Below are 23,501 nucleotides of genomic sequence, written 5' to 3' on the forward strand. Positions count from 1 at the left end.
AGGAGAGCAGCAATGAAGAGAACCCGCCATCTCAATCGACAATCTTAAACCCAATCTTCTTCTTCGCCGAGAAGTGGGGGCCGGGCCGGTCTTCCCCGCTAGGGCCCGAGCTCAGAGCTCCTGCCCGGCGTAGCAGGGGGGCGGCCCCGGCCCCTCGGAGGCAGTGTCAGGTCGGGGCTCCGCGATCGACCCCCTGCACCAGGCGCGGCGTCCAGCAGGGCGGAGCAAGGAGGGAGGCGGCGCCCGGCCTCCGCTTCCCGCCCTCGTCCAGCGCGGCGGCGCCCGCCAGCTCCTCCGAGGCCCGCGCAGCGCGGGAGGCCAAGGCCCGGCAGAAGCCGAGGCTCCGGGCAGCTGCCCAGGCGGGAATGGCGACCGGCCCGGGCAGGGAGTAGCGGAGCCGCGTCTCGTCCTCGGGCCGCCATGAGGCTGCTGCGGGCCCTGCTGAGAGGCGCCTCCCCGCCCAGCCTCCCGCAGCAAGTGGATTTCTACTCCCGCTTCTCCCCGTCGCCCCTCTCCATGAAGCAGTTCCTGGACTTCGGTGAGTGCCTGGCCCCAGGGGCCCCGGCTCCATCCGGGCTGCAGCCTGAACAGCCGCCCCGCCCCCGGCCTGTGACCCCGCGCGCTGTGTGGCTGCCAACACCGCCTCAGCTCAACGCCCCCTTCGGCCCCGGTTTACCTGGAGCTTTCAGGCAACAGGCTCCTCTTCCCCCCTGCAGGGTCCGCACATCGCCCCCTCCTTCCGTTCCTGGTGCTGCAGACATGGGGAAAGCATCCGGGGCCCTGTGCTGAGGAGAGGGTAGCTGGGCGTCTGGGTCCTCAGTCCCTATGTCTCAGCAGGAGCCTTGCTCAAGAGTGCTCTGGCCTTCTCCCCATGGAGCCTAGTTGGCTGCTCTCCCCCTAGGAAGGGGGCTGGTGGGGCAGGCAGCCAATCAGACGGGGGTTTCCAGCTTTCTGGCCCCAAGCTCTAAAAAGGGGTTACAGCTGCAGCCAAAATGGAAACACTAGTGAACAAATGGTGACAGCTGGCCACAAAGCAGAATATCCCGCTGAGCTTTTAAAGTTCTAATTGCAGTCTGCCACTAGAGAACAAAGTGCCACACACAAAACAATCTTAGAGGCAGACATTAGAAAGCTTATCACGTGAGCCTGGGTATGGAAGTCACAATCCAATGCATCCAGCTTCTGGAAGTTCATCTCTTTGATAAATTCTATGCAGACATACCTGGGAACTCTAAGGCTACGTCTACACTGGCCCCTTTTCCGGAAGGGGCATGTAAATTTCACGAGTCGTCGTAGGGAAATCCGCGGGGGATTTAAATATCCCCCGCGGCATTTAAATAAAAACGTCCGCCGCTTTTTTCCGGCTTTTAAAAAAGCCGGAAAAGAGCGTCTAGACTGGCCCCGATCCTCCGGAAAAAGTGCCCTTTTCCGGAGGCTCTTATTCTTACTTCAAAGTAAGAATAAGAGCCTCCGGAAAAGGGCGCTTTTTCCAGAGGATCGGGGCCAGTCTAGACGCTCTTTTCCGGCTTTTTTAAAAGCCGGAAAAAAGCGGCGGACATTTTTATTTAAATGCCGCGGGGGATATTTAAATCCCCCGCGGATTTCCCTACGACGACTCGTGAAATTTACATGCCCCTTCCGGAAAAGGGGCCAGTGTAGACGTAGCCTTAAGTGAAACACAGGCCTCTACTATTTCAGTTAAGGAATCTCTCAGCTATTGAAAGTGATGGAGTCCCTTGTCCAGTCAACATTTTTTACATCATTATTCATTTTACAATATGCTATGTAAAGACAAGTGTATCATTAATATATAAAAAAACTATTGTAAATTATATTAAACAACTGCAGAATTACACAGTAATTCTATTTACACTATGTTTGAACAAGGATAGCAGTACTGTTCACAATTACAGTAGTTTATTTTTAAAAGTGTTTCCCATACAGTGGAAATTTACTTTAAATATTTTCCTAGAGCAAATCAGTAACTTCTGGCCATCAGTGTTAGATATAAGGTCATAGATAACCTGAAAAAATGGTCAAAATATACCAACTTTTTGTCAGGTTCTCAAAAGCTAGAAACAAGTGGCTGAGGCTAAAAATTGTAGTAGTAGATGACACAGGTTTGTGTTCAGGTGTCAGAATCGGACAAAAATACACAATCATTTTCTGTGCATTACAATAGAATGGCATTTTCAGTCTGGATTTTCTTTTTAAAAGCTGGACCATTCACACTGACACAACTTGAATATTTCATACTACATCTACATTAAAAGAACATACAGGTAACAAAATCATATGATGTCATACAGGATGCATTGATTTAAGTAAAAGCAATTTAAATCACTGATTTAAATGAGTAAATAGGAAGCTTTGATTGTGCTTGCACTTTTAAGTTATTGTCCTAAAGAGCTGCTGATTCACGTCTTAGTAGCTATTAAAACGATCAGCAAGTAAACAAAGCCTTTGTATTAAATTTGGTGCTTCTTTTTTCTAATCATGTAGATATATTGTATCTACACACACATTTAAGCATTTGGACAGCTTAAAATATGTAGTATCTAAATAAATGTTATTAGATTTATTTAATTTTTTACTTGTCATCCAAATTGAACTTGACATAAATCACAATTCAAATGCAATTAAAATGCACAAAACTAACATTTTAAATGGATTATTACATAAGAATGGCCATCCTAGGTCAGACCAAACATCTAGCTAGCCCAGTATCCTGGCTTCCAACAGTGGCCAATGCCAGATGCCCCAGAGGGAGAGAACAGAGCAGGTAATCATCAAGTGATCCCTCTCCTGTCATCCATTTCCAGCCTCTGACAAATATGCAAGAGACACCATTCGTACCAATCCTGGCTAATAAACATCGATGGACCTAGCCTCCATGAATTTAACAGGTTCAAAAAAGAACTAGATAAAGTCCTGGTTTTCACAATATCCTCTGGCATGGAGTTGCACAGGTTGACTGTGCACTGTGTAAAGAAAAACTTCCTTTTGTTTGTTTTAAATCTGCTACCTATTGTTTTAAACTTGCTACCTCTTAATTTCATTTGTTGACCCCTAGTTCTTTTATTATGGGAACAAGTATATAATTTTTTCTAATTCACTTTTTCCAAACCAGCCATGATTTTATAGACCACCTAGTCTCCTCTTTTCTAAGATGAAAAGTCAGTCTTTTTCATCTTTTTTCATATGGGACCCATTCCAAACCCTTAATAATGTTTGTTGCCCTTATCTGAACCTTTTCTAATGCCAATATATTTTTTTGAGATGAGGCAACCACATCTGTATGCAGTATTCAAGACGTGTGCGTACGTGGTTTTATATAGAGGCAAAAAGATATTCTCTGTCTTACACTCTATCCCTTTTTAAAAGATTCCTAATATTCTGCTTGCTTTTTTGACTGCTGCTGCACATTGAGTGGATGTTTTCAGAGAACTATCCACAATGACTCCAAGATCTCTCTGTTGAGTAGTCATAGCTAAATTGGTTTCCATCATTTTGTATGTATAGTTGGGATTATTTTTTCCAATGTGTATTACTTTACATTTATCAATATTAAATTTTATTTCCCATTTTGTTGCCCAGTCACTTGGGGCACCTCTATACAGCAGGGTTAAGGCTGAAATAAGCTACGCAACTTGAGGTATGTCAGTTGCATAGCTCAAGTCAAAATAGCTTATTTTGGCTTTTGGCGCTGTCTACACAGCAGGAAGTCCGAGTTAGAGCACTCTTCCTCTGTCTTCCCTTATTCCTTGTAAAATTAGGGTTACAGGAGTCCGAGTAAGAAGTCCTCCAGCTCGTCATTATTTAGAAATAAACGGTTGTAGTGTAGACATGCACTATCACACTGCTGTGTAGACATAGCTTTAGTTTTCTGAGATCTTTTTGAAGCTCTTCACAGTTTAATTTGGTCTTAACTATCTTGAGCTGTTTAGTATCATGTGCAAATTTTTGCCATTTCACTGTTTACCCCTTTCTCCAGATCATTTATAAATAGATTGAATAGGATTTGTCCCAGTATGGACTCTTGTGGGACACCACTGAACTAAAACTACCTTAAGTATGCAATCATGGTAGGGCTAAGTATTATCTAGATCTGGGGTGTCCAAACAGTTCTGAAGTGAACTAGCTACTAGTTCTATAGTAAATTAGTTACACGGAACCCACCAAATAGTCACATTGTTCAAGCCAACTAGCCATACTCAACCAGCCAAATAGCCACGTGGCTAGTGTGTTGGACACCATGGATCTAGATCATCCCTGACAGGCATTTGGAGATTTTTAAGAGCAAGTTAAACAATGATGGAGATTCCACAGTCTTCCTAGACAATTTATTCCTGTGCTTAAGTGCCATGACAATTAGGAAGGTTTTCCTAATGTGCAAACTAAACCTCTTTTGCTACAATTTAAGACTATTGCTTCTTGTTGCGGAAGAAAACACAGTCTTCACGTTGTGTTTGTCTCAGATTTGCCAGAGACCCCTTTATTAAAGAAAGTAAGCAGCTGCTGGGAGAGTCATCACTAACTGACACAGACAAATTGCACAGTTAAGAGAGCTCCTCCCTCTCCTCCCCCCCCCCTTCAGCAGGAAAATTACAGAGTTGTTATAGTTGGTATACAGCATAGGTTTCTCAGTCCCAAATAAGGAGACAACTACCAAATTAGGAAAAAGCAAGGTCACTAAAACAAAAAACATATCTAACTGTAGTTAACCTGATTGTTCCAGTTTTCTCACAACAAAGAACACTAAGCATTTTCCTATCTTTACTCAACAGCATTTTCCTTATCTTTTCTCATCCCTTTCTCGGGCCTCCAAGCAGGCATGCACATTTAGCCAGAGTTTTAGGCCTAATTTAGGGCCTCGCTTATTCAGATTCTACATTGTCCTATCCTCAGAGATTAAGTGCAGTTTTTCTCCCGCCTCTTTGTAACAACTTTTTATGAACTTGAAAATGGTTATGTCCCCTCTGTCTTCTCTTTTTAAGACTAAACAAATGCAATTTTTCCATCTCACCTCACAGGTCATGTTTTCTAGACCTTTAATCATTTTTGTTGCTTTTCTCTGGACCTTCTCCAGTTTGTCCACATCTTTCCTGAAATGTGGTGCCCAGAACTGGAATCAGTACTCCAGTAGAGGCCTAATCAGCGCAGAGTGAAGAAGAACAATTACTTCTTGTGTCTTGCTTACGACACTTCTGCTAATCCATCCCAGAATATCTGCTTTTTTTGCGACAGTGTTACAATATTGGCTCATGTTTGGTTTGTGGTCCACTATGACCCCCAGAAACCTTTCCGCAGTACTCCTCCTTATGCAGTCATTTCACATTTTGTATGTGGGAAACTGATTGTTCCTTCCTGAGTGAAGTACTTTACATTGTTCTTATTTAACATTATCCTATTTACTTCAGACCACTTCTGCAATTTTTCCAGGACATTAATTTCATTCCTGCCTTCCTCAGCACTTGGAATTCTTCCAGCTTGGTATTGTCTGCAAACTGTATAAGTTTAATCTTTACATTATCTAAATCATTGAGGAAGATATTGAACAGAAATGGATTCCTGCAGAACCCCACATGTTATGCCCTTCCAGCATGACTACGAACCATTGATAACTACTCTCTGGGAGCAGTTTTCCAACCAGTTTTGAATTCACCTTCTAGTAGTTCCATCTAGGTTGCATTTCCCCAGTTTGTTTATGAGAAAGTCATGCAATACATTATTAGAAGTTTTACTAAAATCAAGATATACTACATCTACCACTTCCCCTTGTCCACCAAGCTTATGAAAGAAAGCTATCAGGTTGGTTTGACATGATTCGTTTTTGATAAATCCATACTGATTGTTACTTATTATGTTATCTTCTTGATGTTTGCAAATTGATTACTTAATTATTTGCTTCGTTATCTTTTGGGGTACAAAAGTTAAGCTGACTGGTCTGTAATTCCCTGGGTTGTCCTTATTAGGTATGTTAAATAGTGTGTAATTGAATAGTTGTGTAATCACATACATTTTAGCGGTTACACTTATGTAACAATAGTTACAATAGTCCCTGGGGGCGGGGCTGGCAACAAGTGCACTCTGTTCCCATTCCTACGCTGTTGCTTCTCTGTCAGGCATCAGCATAGGGTGGTAGGCTGGAGTTAGTCCGCTAGGAGATAGGGATGTTAATTTTAGATTAATGCGCTAATTGAATAGTCAGTGCAATTTGCATCGACTATTCGATTAGTTGTTAAGAGCACCTTCGCCTTTGAAGTGTAGCAACAGCCCTAGGGCTGCTGCCAAACTTCAAAAGCGAAAGTGCTACAGGAGCACTCAAGCAGTCCCCCGTGTTCCCTGAGGTGTTCAAAGTGGTAGAGCTGCATGGTGAGCCGGGGAGTCCCCAGCTGACCCCGGGCTCCATGCAGCGCTGCCACTTTGAAATTCTGTGTGCAGCACGGGGCCAGCTGGGGACCCAGGCTGCACATGGTGTTTCAAAATGGCAGACTCTGGGCTCCATGCGGCACTGCTGCTTTGAAGCACCCTCTGTTCTTCCCCCTCCTTCTGATAGAGGCAGCGAGGTGCGGGGGAAGCAACTAGTTGATTAGTGTGTCGACTATCCAATAAGCATTTCCTTATCGGATAGTCAACTAGTAGTTCACATCCCTACTGGAGGAGCCGATTTAAAAACCTGCTGCAGCCTGGCTCCATCCAGCCGTTCTGCACTGCTGCCTCTGGTACAAAGGCAGCAACGTAGGGTGGGTGTGAGCTCCCTGAGGACAGAGGCTGGTCCATGGGATGCGGAGCAGTTTCTGTGCACCATGGGCTCAGACCCCCTGTGGACAGGGGCTTCTGCCACAGAGCAGCCACTGTCTGCAGCAGACCCAGGCTCACCATGGACACAGGATGCTCTCTCCCTTCCTGGCTATTAAGCCGGCTCCTGCCTGCCTCTATAAGAGGCAGCAAGGGGGGGAGGCGGGTCCTCAGAGCTGGCACATGCAAAGAGCTTGCTTGAAAGCCCGCTCTTCATGCATCTCGGTTTCCGTCTGCCCACCTCAACCTCCATGCTGTTGCCTCTTTATCAGAGGCAGCAGCACAGGAGTGGGCTGGGGAGAGGAGGCGGATCCAGTGCTCGTAGGGAGCTGGTTTAAAAGCTGGCTCTCTGTGGGCACCTTCTCCCCCCCCCCCTCTCTCCTTGCTGCCTCTGATACAGAGGAAGCAAAGGTGTGGCGGAATGCATATAGTTGATAGGATTAACCAATAAGCCTGGGCTTATTGGTTAATCATGTAGTTGTCTTTACATTGGCATCCCTAGTTCTTATTTCCCTTTTTATAGATTGGTATTATATTTGCCCTTTTCCAGTATTCTGGAATCTACCCCTCAACCATGTTCTATGACTTTTCAGAGATAATTGCTAATGGCTAAGATATCTCTTCAGTCAGTTTCTTGAGTATTCCAGGATGCATTTAATCAAGATCTAGTGACTTGAAGACATCTTATTTGTCTAATTAAATTGTTCTTTTCCTGGTTTAGCTTCTGATCCTACCGTATTTTCACAGGCACTCACTAGTGTTCTAGTTACCACCAATCTTCTTGTTGAAAACCAAAACAAAAAAGTCCTTAAGCACCATTGTCATTTCCGCATTTTCTATTGCTATTCCTCCTCCCCTCTTGAGTAATGGTACGATCCTATCCGTGTTTTTTGTAGAATGTTTCTTGTTACCCTTTATGTCTCTGGCTAGTTTGATCTTGGACCTTGGCCTTTTAATTTTGTCCCTGTATACTTGTGTTACTTTTTATATTCATCTTTTATAATTTGACTTAGTTTCCACTTTTTGTAGGACTCTTTTTTTTTTTTTTCAAGATCATTAGTGATATCTTGTGTAAGCCAGGGTGGTCTCTTGCTGTACTTTATTTTTCCTGTGCAGTGGGATAGTTTGCTCTTCTACCTGACATGTCTCTCTTTAAAATTGCCAACTCTCTTGAATTGTTTTTCCCCTTAGGCTTGCTTTCCATGGGATCTTACCTGCCAACTCGCTGAGTTTGCTAAAGTCTGCCTTCTTGAAATCCATTGTCTTTATTTTGTTGTTCTCCAACCTACCATTTCTTAGAATCATGAACTCTGTCACTCAAACTGCCTTCCACTTTCAAATTCTCAACCAGTTCCTTCCTATTTGTCAAACTCCAGTCTAGAACAGCCTCTTTCCTAGTAGCTTTCTCTATCTTCTAAAATACAAAATTATCCCCAATACATTCTAAGAACTTGTTGGATAATCTGTGCCCTGCTGTATTACTTTTCCAACAGATGTCTTGGGAGTTGAAGACCCCCATCACTACCAAATCCTGTGTCTTGGACGATTTTGTTTGTTTTAATCTAGTCTATTCTCCCATGCTGAGGTAAAACAAACATTTTTTTGGATGAATGATAAAAATCTGTATTGGGGCTGTGAAGGCACAGGATTCTTCAGATCCTGTTGATGCACACTGCTTTATGGTTGTGTGTGATATCCCTCGTCCTCCCTCCCAATGCCATAATATTATTTGTAAGCAACTGAATTATTTAATTCACAGTGAAAAATCTTTTCTAAAACATAATTGTACCTCAGTGACAAGGGAACTAGCACTTCTTGACTTTTGCTTTGAAGTGAAATAATGCAGTTTTACAAAGGGTCACTTTCTAGTTTATACCTATGTTCCAACATAGTCTAATTTAACGTCAGGGCCAGACCAGAAAATTTGCAGGAAAATACTGACCTATAGCTGTAAAAAGATGTTCCACAAATGTTAATATCATGCTGATTTTTTCCAAATATATTTTGGTTTTAGGATCTGAAAATGCTTGTGAAAAGACTTCATTTATGTTTTTGAGACAAGAGTTGCCTGTAAGATTGGCAAACATAATGAAAGAAATAAGTCTGCTTCCGGACAACCTTTTAAAAACACCATCAGTTCAGCTGGTGCAAAGCTGGTAAGAACTGTCTTGTATTAATTTATTTTACTTTTAAAGGTTATTGCAAGTGCACTATGCACCTGCGTAAGAAACTCTTCACATACTTGTCTATTATATGGTGGTGTTAAAACAGTATCTTCTGAGTGTGATTGTTACTATCTAAAATTCTATTTTGAAAATATCCTGATCTATATTAATAGATTGAGAGAGTGTTGAGTATTTTACTTCTGGCCGATCATCATGTTTTTACGCCTTGCTTTTCTTTCAAGAAAAAAACAGACTAGTCTGTTTCACTTCATTCCATAGTTCATATTATGTCAATTTCATTCATCCTTCTAATTAATCAACGCACTTTTACGATATTTAGGTTGAAGACACTGCGAAGGCATTTGTTTGTTTTTTAATTTTAATGCCCAAAGAGAGACCATCATAATTTAATCTGACCTCGATAACACACACAATCTCAACCATTAGTTTCAGCATCAAGCCCATAACTTTTATTATGACGTGTTTTAGAAAGATATCTACCTTGATTTAAAGATTTTGAGAGATGGATAATTAATCGTATCCATAGATAAGTTATTCCAATGGTTAATTGCCCTGACTGTTAAATTTTTACCTTAGCTCTAATCTGAATTTGTCTAGATTCAGCTTTCAGCCACTGGCTATTCTGTCTTTCTGCTAGATTAAAAAGCTATCAAACATTAGGTACTTTTCAGCTGATCAAGTCACCTTTTAACCTTCTTTTTGAAAATAAGTAGATTAAGCTTCTAAAGTCTGACTAGAAGCGTGTTTTCAAGATCTTAAGTCATTCTTTTAGCTCTTTTCTAAATCTTTTCCAATTTTTCAGCGTCCTTTTTGAAGTGTTGACACCTGAAGTGATGCGGTAGTAGTCTCACTAATGTTGCATAGAGAGATATCATCTCCTCCCCCCGCTTGATGTTCCTCCATTTGAATATTCGGAGATTGTATCATCCCCCTTAGTATCACACACAAAGGCTTGTCTAGGCTCCCCTATGCCAAATGTCCCTTGAATCTTTACATGTATGCTATCTTGAGTCTGTTATATACAATATGTTTATCCCTTAGTTTAGATTAAGCACCCTGAACTGCTCTAGATAGTCTGTCCCGCCCCCACCCAGAAGATTGGTTCTCCTTCTTCTCAGATGATGGCAGACCGAGGCCCACATTTTCCTTTCTCCATTGACGGTGATCCAGTGTTCCACAAAAGAACAGGTTAGACAAACAGGGATGGTCTAGATCAGGGGTCTCAAACTCCCAGTCTGTGGGCCAGAGTGATTGCACAGTCCGAGCTGGGATTCCTGGGGGGTGGGAGAGCTGTCCGCTACTGGTCCCCAAGCTCCACCTCTTATCACTGTGCTCTTCCCCCGAGCATGCAGTTTGGGGAATCATGGGGGGAGGGGTTTGGCACATGCAGTGGAAGCAGGTGCCCTCACCCGTGAGGACAGAGGAAGTGCTGTAGCCAAAATATAGTACAGTAAACTTCCGATAATCTGGCACCTTTAGGACCCAGGGGTCAGTTTCAGCAGCGGCTGAATCGGGGACGCCTGGGGCAGAGTAGCTAGGGTGCTGTTGGGTTGGTCCCGCAGTGCTGAGGGGCGGGCGCTACGGGACCAACGCTGCAGCACCCCAGCTGCTCTGTCCCAGGCGTTCCCGATTCAGCCACTGGAGTCAGCCACTGATCAGTTTCAGCAGCGGCTGACGTGGGGATGCCTGGGGCAGAGCAGCTGGGGTGCTGCCAGGTTGGTCCTGTAGCGCCACCCCTCGGCGCTGAGGGACAAACTGGCAGCACTCTAGCTGCTCTTCCCCAGGCGTCCTCAAGAGCAGCTGGGGTACTGCCGGGTTGGTCCTGTAGCGCCACCCCTCGGTGCTGAGGGACAAACTGGCAGCACTCTAGCTGCTCTTCCCCAGGCGTCCTCAAGAGCAGCTGGGGTGCTGCCGGGTTGGTCCTGCAGCCCCGAGGGGCAGCGCTACGGGACCAACTCGGCAGCACCCCCGCTGCTCTTCCCCCGGCTTCCCCGATTCAGCTGCTGGTCAGTTTCAGCAGTGGCTGAATCGGGGAAGCTGGGTGCAGAGCAGCTCCAATTGTCCAGCAGCTGGAGCACTTCTGGATTCCTGATGGTGCCAGACCATCAGGAGTGCTGGAGCATTGGATGCCGGACCAATGGATTTTTACTGTATTTTGGTATTGGTATAAGAATATAAGTATGATGTATAATTACTTGCTTATAAGTTTTTTTTTATATGCTTCTATCTTCTGTTGTCTCTCTTCTCACTTCTTGGACAGAAAGGATGTCAGATTCTTGCCTCCCTCTCCCTTTAAGATCTTGGAGCCTTCAATGATCTGCAAAATGGATCTATTTCGATTACATAAATCATGAAAATATTGGATTTTGTTAAGTCTGATTTTAACAAATGTTGGCCCAGTCAGTCATGATTACTAATAATTAATTTTGCAAGACATTTTTTAGAGAGTTACCATTGCTATACTGAACAATCATGCACTAGCAGTGAGATTAAATACATAGTGCAATTCGGAAGGTTTTTCCATTTTTAGGTTTGTTACTCACACCTTCTTTTTTTGAATTCTCTATAGGACTACTTTCCTTAGGCAGTAACGTTTTTGTTTTACTGTCACATTTAAATACTGATTAAAAACTTTCAGAGATTAGCTCATTTTCTCCAATATATCACTTAAAATAAATCACAGCATTTACCATATCAAATACATACATTTGGCTGGGGCTTATTTGTTTTGGCTTTGGACTCACCCACTGCCTGTCTTCCTGTTTAGAATTCCACTCTCAAACTACACATAGACTCTCATTTAGCAAACATCATCCCTTTATGGCAGGGATGGGCAATAATTTTTTACTGGGGGCCACATTGGAAATTTTTGAAGTGGCCCCGGAAGGGGCGGAGCCTCAAGTGGAAGGGGCAGGAGCAGGATGCTTCCTCACCCACAGACCTGGATTAGTCTGTGGGTGGGGGAGCGCATGGAAGTCTTACCCCCACCCTTCCACAAAGAGAACTAACAGCTGTTCTGAATCGTCAGCTGTCCTGATTGGCCTGGGGGTGGGGGAGCAGCAGGACCTCTGTGGGACAGATCAACCTGCTTGGCGGGCCAGATCTGGCCTGTGGAGGCCCTTTTGCCCAGCCCTGCTTTATGGGTTCTGGCCTACTCTACAGTTTTCAGCCTCTGGCTGGGTGTTAGCGGTCCTCCCTGCAGCCTAGTGTTTCCTGAAGACTTATTAAGGTCCCATCCCCTCATGGCAAATAGCTCAAGTCATTTGCCCATCTTGCTTATACAGAAAATCCTTTCTCAAATGTTCTCTAGCTCTGTTATATGAGTATTCCTGTAATATGAATATCTCTCTCTTTCTAACTGAGCAGACTCCCTTTTATCGGAAGTACCAGTGTTGATCTGAGGATCATGCAGCTTGCTGATTATAACCTGACCCTGACCTCGAAACTAGGGATGTAAGTGACTAGTCGATTATCCGATAAGCAAATGTTTATCGGATAGTTGACTAGGGATTCGACTAGTCGCTCCCCCCTACCCTCACTTGCTGCTTCTATCAGAGAGAGGCAGAAGTGGGGAAGCAGGATCTGGTGCTGGGGGGAGCTGGTTTAAAATCTGGTTCCCTCCCTCCCCCACCAGCACCATCTCCATGGGGAGAGAAGCGGGAACACAGCAGGGAACTGGTGGCGCTTCTACCTTTGAAATGAAGCAAGAGAAGGGCTCTTGCTACAGTTTAAAAGCAGAAGCGCTGCGGGAAGCCTGGGGTGAGCTGGGGACTCAAACAGTCCCCTGCTAGCCCCGTGCTCCCTACTTTTGAACATTTCAAAAGCAAACTGCCATCGGGAGCGCAGGGCCAGAGGGGGACTGTTCGAATCCCCTGCTGACCCCACACTTTGCTTTTGAAATGTACAAGAGCCCTCCTGGGAGGTCTTTTAGCAAACTAAAAAACTCACTTCATCAGATGATGGCAGGAGAATAAGCCAAGGTATTTTCAGCTTACCAGAAATTAATTTGGAAGTTGAAAGTGCCCAAAAGCAGGAACTGATAATGAAAATACCTCTTTAACCATACCTATAACATGACTGTTTTGAGTCCATGCTATGGTTCTTGATTATAAACTAAAGAAATGTTTAAAAGAAAATTGTTAATGTCTTCACAAAATAGAAGGATTTGAATGGAATATCATGGTAAAAATCTAGCACACAGGATTTATATTTTAGGTATGTCCAGAGTCTTCAGGAAATCCTTGACTTTAAGGATAAAAGTGCAGAAGATTCACAAATTATTCATAGGTAAGTGTGTTTAACATTCTTTTAAATATATATATTTATACACACTGGAAAAATGATGGTTCAGATGAACAAAATCTCTAAGGATATGTCTGCTCAGCAACTTGGCATCTGCATCTGGCCATGCCAGCAGATTTCATTCAGCCTTTGGGACTTGGGCTGTATAGCTTTCCAGGCTCGTGTGGGAGCCAGTTCCAAGAACCTTCCAGTCTGTGGGGCCCTAAAGCCATCCCAAGCCTGGAAATCTACACAGCAGTAAAACAGCTCCGTAGCCTGAGCCCTGCGAACCTGAGTTTTCTGGCATGGGCCACCTGTGGGTGTCTAGCTGCTGTGTAGACATACTTTCATGTCATTGACCTTTTAGTAATGAATCATAACAACAACATGACTCTGTTTTTCACTAAATCAAGAAAAAAGAATGTTTCCTTTTGTTTGATTTGTCAACAGTATAATTGTGTTCCAAAAATCTCAGTTTCTGTGAAACTGGAGAAGTCGAGAGTGAGTAGAATGGTGTGGTTTAGGAAATGGCACGTGCAACCTTTTTACTTTTAGTCCAGGTCAGGTCACCAGTGTCTGAAGGTAGTTGCTATCTGACAGCCACACATTTGATCTCTGCAAACATTGTTGGTCTCACTCCAGTTCTTATTGAAAAATAACTATAAAACCCCCTATTATATATGGCACCCTTATTGGAAATTTCAGTTTAAATGAGACTCAAAAGAGGGATCTGTCTTTTTCTGCTAAGATGGTTCTTTGCTATATCAGTAAAGAGTGGGCTTTGCTGACAGGAATTTAATGAGTGTTAAATTCACTTGAAAGTGAAAAATTGACAGTTCTTTCATGTTAGGTTTACAGATACTGTGATAACAATCCGGAACCGACACAATGATGTCATTCCTACAATGGCTCAGGGTGTGACTGAATACAAGGAAAGCTTTGGTGTTGATCCGGTGACCTGTCAGAATGTGCAGTATTTTTTAGATCGTTTCTACATGAGTCGCATTTCAATCAGAATGCTCCTCAATCAACACTGTAAGTACCACTGTTAAAAGGGAAAATCATGAATGGGAACGTGTTGGTATGTCTTATCTTTAGGTATTGATTATTTAGTTAAATATGCTGCTTGCAGCATTTTCTTGATCCCCTTAGAAACTCCTGAGTGTGCCTACAAAGCATTTTTTGGGGCCATCAGCAAAGCAGATGAACCATTTTTCTTTAAGGTCGTCATAGCCAAAATTATAAGCTATGCTCATTCTTTTCCATTCAGCAGTGCTTCCATTCAGAAGACATGAAAACTGAAAATTGTGAAATCGCATTGCCTATTAAATGTTATTTTCTTTGTTGGCAGCTTTGCTGTTTGGTGGGAAAATTAAAGTTAATCCAGCTCAGCCCAAACACATTGGAAGCATTGATCCTAACTGCAATGTTGTCGAAGTTATTAAAGGTAAATTCAGGCTGACCAGCTGAACAAGAATTTTGAAAAAAAGTACATTAAAATTTAGAACTAATATACATCAGATTCTTCTTATATCTTAATAATAATCTTATGTGGAGCAGAAAACTCCAGTTCAAATTTAATAGTTCTACCAATATTTCAGTTTTTGTGAGGAAAATATAAAAGGTCTGCAATAAGAGTGCAGGATGTTTTTGTTTTTTAGTTCACATTCTTTTCAATAAACTACAAAACATCTTAAAGAAGAGGAAGGATATGTATTTGTTGTTTACATTTTTCTGTCTTGATTTCCTATAGATGGCTATGAAAATGCTAAGAGACTTTGTGATTTGTATTACATGAGCTCTCCAGAACTTATGCTTAAAGAGTTGAATGGTAAGTGTACGTGGGAATTGTGAATCCTGCTTCAAATGAGGAAGCTTTCTGTTAGTTTTTCAATGCTTGCTCCAACACAGTATTTTTCAACATGGGGTCTGCAAACTATGCGTGAGAGATCTGTGAAAGATTGACATTATCATAGAACAAGTGATTTTCAACCCTGGATCTATGGACTGGGTCTAAAATTTCCCCTTGGATCTCCATTAGACTTTAGGGGTTTGCAAATGCAAAAATGTTGAAAATTCACTGGTCTCACAGCATTGCAATAAATGAACAGGAATGCAAAGGAATGTTGACATGGTTTTTTATCAACATAATTTTAATTACATGACTTTTTTCACATTTGGGGAAAATTATTTATAACAGGTCAACTATAAGGTTGGTATTTGTAAAATTGAGGTTCTGCTGTAAAACTCTAGATATACCAGGTCTACTGCAGCTACCTTATCCACTAGGCCAGTAACCCTGTGAAAGGAGGACATTAGGTTAGTTTGGCATGATTTTTTTTGTCAAATCCTTTTTGGCTATTACTTATAACCCTGCTATTCCCAGGTGTGTACAAATTTGTTTCAGTATCTTTCCAGGTATTGAATTTAAATTGATTGGGCTATAATTCCCTAGGTTCTTTTTTGTTCTTCTTTTTAAAGACATCTGATATATTTGACCTTCTCTAGTCTTCTGGGACCTCAATGGTCCTCCAGTTTTCAAAGATAATTACTAATGATTCCAAGATTGCTTCAATTAGTTTAAGTACCCTAGGGCGAATTTCATCAGAAATTGTTAATTTAAAAAATATTAATATGAGTTAGATATATTCCACCTATTCTTTATCTGTTTTGGCTTGCATTCTTTCCTCCTTGTTGATATTGTGTTGAATAGTTGGTGACTGTTAATTTTTTTATGAATATTGAAATAAAATAGGTAATGAATATTTAGTCTTCTTGATAGCATCAGTTTTAGCTCTTCTTCCCTCTAAGCGGAGGATCTACATTTTTTTTCATTGTTCTCATGCTCCTAATATATTTAAAGAATCTCCTCTTAGTGCTTTTCACGTTAGGTGTAACTCATTTTAAACATTTGCCTTTCTAATTTTGTTACATGCTTGTGCTGGGCTTTTTTGTACTCATCCTTGGCAATTTGTCCATATTTCTACTTTTTTCAGATCTTAAAACCTCCTCATGGAGCCTTATTATTGTATTAGGGTTCGTCCACGCTGCATAGCTATTTTGTGTAGCTACCCTGCGTCTACACAAGCCGCCTGTTTTTTTTTAAGTATTTTTCGAAATAACAGACGTGATTAAGGGATGGCTTGAAATTGTGCATTATTTCAAAATTTGGCGCTGTATAATGCACCAAATTTAAAATTTCAAAATAAGATACGCAATTTACGTAGTGCAAATTGCATCTCTTATTTTGAGTTCAGGGTGCTGTGTAGATGCAGCCTTAGTGTTGTTCTTACCTTTCCTTTACATCGGGATAGTTTGCAGTTGTGCCTTTGATATTGTTCTCTTGGAAACTGCCAGCTCTGAACTCTTTTTTTTCCCCTCAGATTTTTTTTCATATTGCATCTTATTTACCAGTCTAAGTTTGATCATCTGTTTTGAAGTCCATTGTCTTTACTCTGCTGCTCTGACCCCTTCATGCTTTTTGATAACTCATTCGCACTAATTAACTAGAATTGTGTTTATTATATTATGTGATTGAATTACTTATTAATTTTATACTTAGCATTTATATTTTTTAGATTTTAAGTACACTACTTAAGCTAGGTCCTCCTATATTGTAGTTTATGCTTTAATGTAGTCAGCTGGTTTTATGATTAGTGTTAATTACAGGCATTAAATTCATAAAGTATGGACATAGGTTAAAACCACTAATTGTAACTGCAGTGTAATTAATTATTGTATAAAACATTTTCAAGACTATCTTTTTAAAAATGGTTATTTCCCTTTCCCAGTTATCTTATTTGAAAATATTGTTAGTAATAACTTAGCTGCTTCTTATTCCCTGGAAATTGTAGGGCACTCATTCAGTGTCCCATAATCTTGTTTCTGACAACCCAGTCTCTACAACAGCTAATCGTGATAGCACAAAGATAAGATTTAGACTTCAGATGATGAATAAATGACTTGATGTTCTATGTGCAACACTTGCTAGCTGAGATTCTCCTGTGCATTATGACTGCCCCGTTCCCATTCTGGCAATACATCCTGGACCTAAAGCTGACAGCCAGCTACAAGAGGATCATCTCAGGGTAGGGGTAACCTACCGTGGAGAAGAGCTTCTAAACATCACCTTGTGACTAGTGCAAAGTGATTTTCTGCATCTCAAGAATGTTTAGCTACTATAAAGGTACCACAAGGCCATAGCAGCTAATGCATCTTACACTTACTTAGTGCCCAGTGATGGAAGCACAACAGTAGTTCAAAGCCACTTTTGCACTTCCCAGATTCTGGGCCAACTGTGCATGCTTCACCCATTATTTGCATGGCTAAGCTGAGAATTGAGGCCCCCTATAGTAATTTTAATCAAAGGTAAAATAGTGCTGCAGCCTGAGTGAGGGATAAGTGTAGACGTGGTGTATGTTAAGATCCAATATATTTGATCTGCGAGGGTAAAAATAATTTTCCATATTTGAAATCCCAGATAGCAAACAGCACTAATCTCTAACTGCAGTGGTTTACCAAATGGAAAAGACTATTACAAATGTAATTAGCTTGGTAAACTGATGGAAATGTTTTTAGAGCCAGTAAACTTTTCCACGCCCTGGTCCTGGATTAATGATAAAAAAGGGAGGAAAATCCACGAAATATTACTAATAACTTGTTTGTTTTAAAGAATGAGAACAAAGAGAGATTTCAAAACCAAAATGAATAGTATTATCTACAAATAGAATATTTATTAGAGGTTTTTGGATACATCAGATCTTTAAATAGACAAATTAATCCAAGACCACATTGTACTGAAGTTATTGCTTAGATATATTCTCAAATGCAACATTAGTAGTAGTGGGAATAACTTTTAAAATTAATTCAGACAAGTTAAAACAAGCTTTTCAGAATTGTGGAAGAACATAGATTTTGAATGAGTTTTGACAAACACAAGAGTAACAAATGTTTCCATGATTTCTATTCAAATTCTCTTTTCATTTCCCTGTACTTTATCAGTGAAAACAAAGAAAACAAAACCAGATTATATTTGTTATTTGAACTGCTTGAATGTTGCCAAAACTAAAAGTAGGCCTCCACTATGTTGTCCAATTAATTAGGTTACTTTCTTTTCCAGCAAAATCATCAGGACAATCCATGCAAGTAGTGTATGTACCATCTCATCTCTATCACATGGTTTTTGAGCTTTTCAAGGTTTGTGCAGTAGGATCACACAATATGCATGACATGTTTGTGTACTGAAATGTGTATTAATTTGGCATGTTGAACCAATTAAAAAAAAAGCAGCTTGCAAATTTGTACCTGCAATTGTAAGATTCAGACTGCACCCATAGATCAGATAGAGGTCTAAATCTTATCATTTGTACACAAATGACTGTGTGTAAAATCAGAGGCTTTGAAAATGTGGCCTTTATCTCAATTGTTCATACAGGAATACTAAGACTTACACATCAGGCCACATCTCTTCGGAGTCTTTTCTAACATATAGAACCTGTGCATGCTGTAGTTTAGTGAAACTAGTGAAGCAATTCAGAACTAAAGCTGCACTCTTTCATATGCCTGTAAACTAATTTTTTTTTCAAATTGACTAGAGAAACAGTGAATTTATGATATTGCAGAAGACTGGTCATTGAGAGAGAATGTAAAACTTTATTTTTCATTAACAGTTGCTGGTATTTTAATTCCAGCGGCTTAATTAATCCTTGGAGAGAAGATGTTTCTGTAAGAATTCAGATCCTCGCCCCTTAGCATGAGGTTACCTCATGATCTACATCTCCCTGTTTTCCTAAGTTGACATGCCAATAGCATAAGTTAAAAGTTACTGTCAAATCTATGATTTGATTAAAACTCTTTATTGTATTTTAATTTGAAATATCTCAGAATGCAATGAGAGCCACCATGGAACACTGTACTGATCGAAGCATTTACCCTCCAATTCAAGTACATGTCACATTAGGCAATGAGGACTTAACTGTGAAGGTAACTACTTTGTTTGCTGTTTAATTACTTTGATGGAAAACAGTTCAGAATCTGTGGGGAATATTTTACTATGAATTGGTGATGTGACACTAGCTGGAACTTGTACCAGTGCTTATAGTGGATTGTGTGAGGAATAAGCCTGGGATTTCAGGCTTTGGGTCAATTATGTGTGGGAACATCATAAAGATGTCAAGTCTTATGTGAATGGAAGATGTCTTTTTACCATTTCAACATATTTATTCTTTTGTTACTATAATGTACATAAACCATGCTTCTGTTCAAGGGTAGAGTGTGAATTTAGGAATGGAAGATAGCCAAATTTGTAGTTTATCCAGAGCAGGTGTCCTGTGTGACTGCTTGAGAGAGGTGTAGCACAGATGTGGAATAAAGCAAGTCCAGCGCAGGTTAAACCTACTAAGGTAGGCCTTGCCTTGTAGATATCTCTTTTCAGTGCAGCATTTCTCTTATGTGGCTAGTGTTGGGTATCCAAGGTTGGTTGTAGGTTTTCCTTAACATTTATCTTTACATAAGAAGTAGAACCAAATCTTCAGATTTGCTCTAGTAGTAAATAAGTACTAATACACATTGCACTATGTATCCTCTTTCCTAAGTGCTGGCTAAAGCACTGAGAACTTAGCACCTGAATCCTACAGTTCAATGACCATTGCTGACTTTTACTCAACCTGACTTCCTTCACATGGAAATTAGAAACTGGAAGGAGGGTGAGGAAGTAAAAAGCAGAAAAAACATGTAAATGGGGAATGTGGATGTGAGCCTCCCAACCCATGTCAAGAGGGGGGTTGTGCTGCTGCACTAAAATGATTAGTGAAAGGTGGACTTCAGAGACTGAACACCATCTTAAGCTGTAACTTAAAATCACCATCTACATGCTATTTTTAGTGTAGCTGGGATTTGTGTATATATTGCTGTGATTTATCAGCTGATGGGTTTTCTTTATAATGATATGATAAGGACAAGTTGAGACACTAGAGTCCTCAGACTTGTTTTGGACTTTATTCTTTATGAAAATCAGCTTGTGTGTGTTCTCTTTTAAATGGAACCTGAAGTTATTTCTGTGCTCATTCATTTTGTAGATAAGTGATCGTGGTGGTGGCGTTCCTATGAGAAAAATTGATGTACTGTTCAACTATATGTATTCAACTGCACCACGTCCTCGTGTTGAGACATCACATGCAACACCTCTGGTCTTTATGAATTTACTTCGTTCTCTTGTATATTTTTAATAGTAGGGAAAGCAGAAATTACCTGTATCTTTGCGGAAAAGTGATCTGGCAGTTCTGGTGTTAATTAAAATGCGTTTCTGAGAATTTTTTTTCAGCATTAAACAGAATTTATAGCCTTAAAGATAAATAAGAAAACCACTATTTTTTAATATTTACCAAAATTCTGCTTCTTCAAGCTCTAAAGGAGAGAATAATGAACAACATCCCTTGAACTGTGGTAGGAGTTACCATTATCTGTTTGAGAGAGTACAGGATTGCTAAACTTTGGTCCTGGAAGGATAGCAGAAAAGGAAACTAACTCAGGGATTGTAATTAATTTAATTTAGGGTTTTAGGAACTTCTGGTTTTAAAACTGCCTCTTCTTTTGGATGAAGTCCCTGTTTGTCATTTTGAGTGAAATAACTGCAGTTTTCAGTCGTATAATCCTGACAAGAACAAAGCGATATGAGATGTGGTCATGCTAATAAAGAGCTTGCTCCTGTGGGCCTCTCACACACCTAGTTACTTCAATGGATGCTTTAAGGTAGGACTGTAGCATTGGACCCACTGTTATTAACTTCTAGTTGATGTTACCATCACATTATTCTGCCTTGGAACCCCTCTCACCCCATTATTCAAAATATTGGCCTATTTTATTAACAATTTTCTATATACAATTGGATAATTCACACCAGCATAAAGCCATCAACATGAGTGAAAGTTTCCTTAATTCAGATTAAACGGTTGCAGAGAGTGTGCAAATTAACCAGCGATTAAGTTAAAGGCCTATTTCTAATTTTTGCTCAGTGTATCATTAATGACTTAGGACAGACCCCTGTCCTGTCAGACTTTTTTTACAGTATAGGCATAAGCAAATTTAAGGAGGGTTGCTTCTTGATGCACTTACCCTGTCCTTGGCAATCCTAACATCTCTGGTTTAAGTCTCTGCCTTCTTGCAGCCAGACTAGAATTGTGCCTCCATAGGAATATAAATCATCCAATGTTCTGCAGCAAGGCAGAATACTTGTACTAGAGCTCTTGCCTTAGGATAGCTGCATTAGCACCAACTGCATTATATAGTAACCCTTTGGAGGGAGGGTTCACTCCATGCAGGGTCTAGGCTCTGCACTCCCCTTCCATTGAAAAGCTAAGATGATTTTTGGGTAAATGAGTAGGAAAGGAGGGAAACATGGAAACTTTAGAGTATGGAGGAGAGTAATAAGATTTAGAGTCTTCACCATCTTTCTGATCCTATATGTCAGGGGTTCTCAAACTTTGTGATACTGTGAGCCCCCTCTAAGTTGCTTACGACCCCCCAGAGGGGTCAGGACCTACAGTTTGAGAAACACGGCTATATGTGATTGCAAAAGCTAACATGTATTCAGCAATATGTTGACCTTACTTGGATTGTCTCTAAATTTAAGGAGAGCTGATATTGGTCTGGTATGTTGGCAATTCTTTTGCAGATGATGCAGTTAACTCAAGTGTGTTTTTTCTCTCTTCTGTCTTCCCTTTTATCAGGCTGGGTTTGGTTATGGTTTGCCTATATCACGTCTGTATGCACAGTACTTCCAAGGAGATCTGAAACTCTATTCCTTAGAGGGTTATGGTACAGATGCCGTTATCTACATAAAGGTATAGTTTATTACCTTAGGGTAGCAGTCTTAATATAAAATGTAATGTAAATAAAACAATTTAATATGCTCAGCAAAATGTCCTCCACCTAGCTTATGTTCTCTTTACAGGCTTTATCAACAGAATCAATTGAAAGGCTCCCTGTGTATAACAAGGCAGCTTGGAAACATTATATGGAAAACCATGAAGCAGATGACTGGTGTGTGCCAAGCAGTGAACCAAAGGACATGACCACATTCCGCAGTATATAACTGTCCAGTATCCAGAAACAGGAAACATACTTTTGTTGTTTGCAAACACACTGCTTTGCTGGGTTACACCAAATATGGTTCAAATTCTTTGTGGAAATGTTTTTAGTGGGGAATAATAGGAAGTTGAAGTCCAGAACAGTTTTATAATACTACCTTGAGTAATTAAAGCAAAGTATACAGTTTAGGAAATACACTTGTAATTTGTTCCACTTTGTATTTTCAGTTTACTTTCCTACCTAGAACTAAGGAGCAGTAAAACTAGATTTTAAACAGGGTCCATGGCAACTTATTTCTCAGCTGCTTTGAATAGCACAAATCACACAACTCTGCTAATGAAAGCATTATTCAAATACCAGCTAGCTAGAGACACCAGTTATTTGTACTGAGCAGTGGATGAAGTTCTCAAATGATCTAAACATTGATGGATGAAACAATTAAGTAATTTAAAGCATTAATAGACTTATAAATTCAGTCAGGCAACCTTTCACACTTCTCAACCATCTTCTAGCCAAGGAGCTCAAAAGTGTATTGCAACCTTGAATAAATTTAGCAAAATTAGAAGCAAATATTTGAATTTAAGTACAGATGCTCCAGTAGGTAATCATGTAGTTTCATTTACTGAAATCAGTGAATTTGTGTGTACTACCAGCATTAGATGCACTCAGAGGAACAAGGCAACAGCTATAAACTATTAAGTTGTGTTGTATTTGCCTATACAATTTCAGCTCTGAAAATAATTTTTTAAAATAGCTCTTTTTGAAAATCCACTCTAAATGCTGCTTTTGGTATAAAGCGTTGTAGGTATCTAATAGTTACAGGTCTTCTGAGAACTATATTGAAAATTCATGACAGACAGAAGATAGCATACTTAATGTGAAATAGTAGCTTCTCAGGGTTTATAATAAAGATTTACAGGTCATGTCCAAATATCATTTGTGAGTAGTGAGTAATTTTGACACTCTGGTGAAACCTTGAGCTCGGGGATCATTTGTTAGGTGACACCAGTACTACTGTTAATAAGCAGAAGGTATTGCAAAATTTGTTTCTTTACTGGGCAGATCACTGAAATAGCTGGACAATGGGTCTACCCAGTTAACCAGCTTTTCAGGTTTATCTAGAGTGCAATTAATGTCAAAATATCA

General features: G+C 40.6%; 1 protein-coding gene across 3 annotated transcripts; it reads left to right on the forward strand.

Moving 5' to 3' along the window:
• The first annotated feature begins 19 nt into the window (after window positions 1–19).
• On the forward strand, window positions 20–23,286 carry PDK1 (pyruvate dehydrogenase kinase 1). 3 transcript variants are annotated; one of them, XM_006116470.3, is made up of 12 exons: window positions 20–538; window positions 8,295–8,386; window positions 8,816–8,957; window positions 13,203–13,274; window positions 14,119–14,303; window positions 14,620–14,715; window positions 15,022–15,099; window positions 18,388–18,464; window positions 19,152–19,250; window positions 20,345–20,455; window positions 21,995–22,108; window positions 22,219–23,286. In XM_006116470.3, the coding sequence occupies exons 3-12, from the start codon at window positions 8,848–8,850 to the stop codon at window positions 22,357–22,359; spliced, it is 1,083 nt and encodes a 360-aa protein (XP_006116532.1). In that variant the 5' UTR covers window positions 20–538; window positions 8,295–8,386; window positions 8,816–8,847; the 3' UTR covers window positions 22,360–23,286. The 3 variants fall into 3 exon arrangements, 2 of the variants coding, with proteins under 2 accessions (XP_006116532.1, XP_006116531.2); XR_012905216.1 differs by lacking the exon at window positions 8,295–8,386 and having other exon boundaries at window positions 20,345–21,017; window positions 22,219–22,242; XM_006116469.3 differs by lacking the exon at window positions 8,295–8,386.
• Window positions 23,287–23,501: the final 215 nt, after the last annotated feature.

The sequence above is a fragment of the Pelodiscus sinensis genome, chromosome 7, assembly GCF_049634645.1.
Source record: "Pelodiscus sinensis isolate JC-2024 chromosome 7, ASM4963464v1, whole genome shotgun sequence".
Lineage (NCBI taxonomy): Eukaryota > Metazoa > Chordata > Testudines > Trionychidae > Pelodiscus > Pelodiscus sinensis.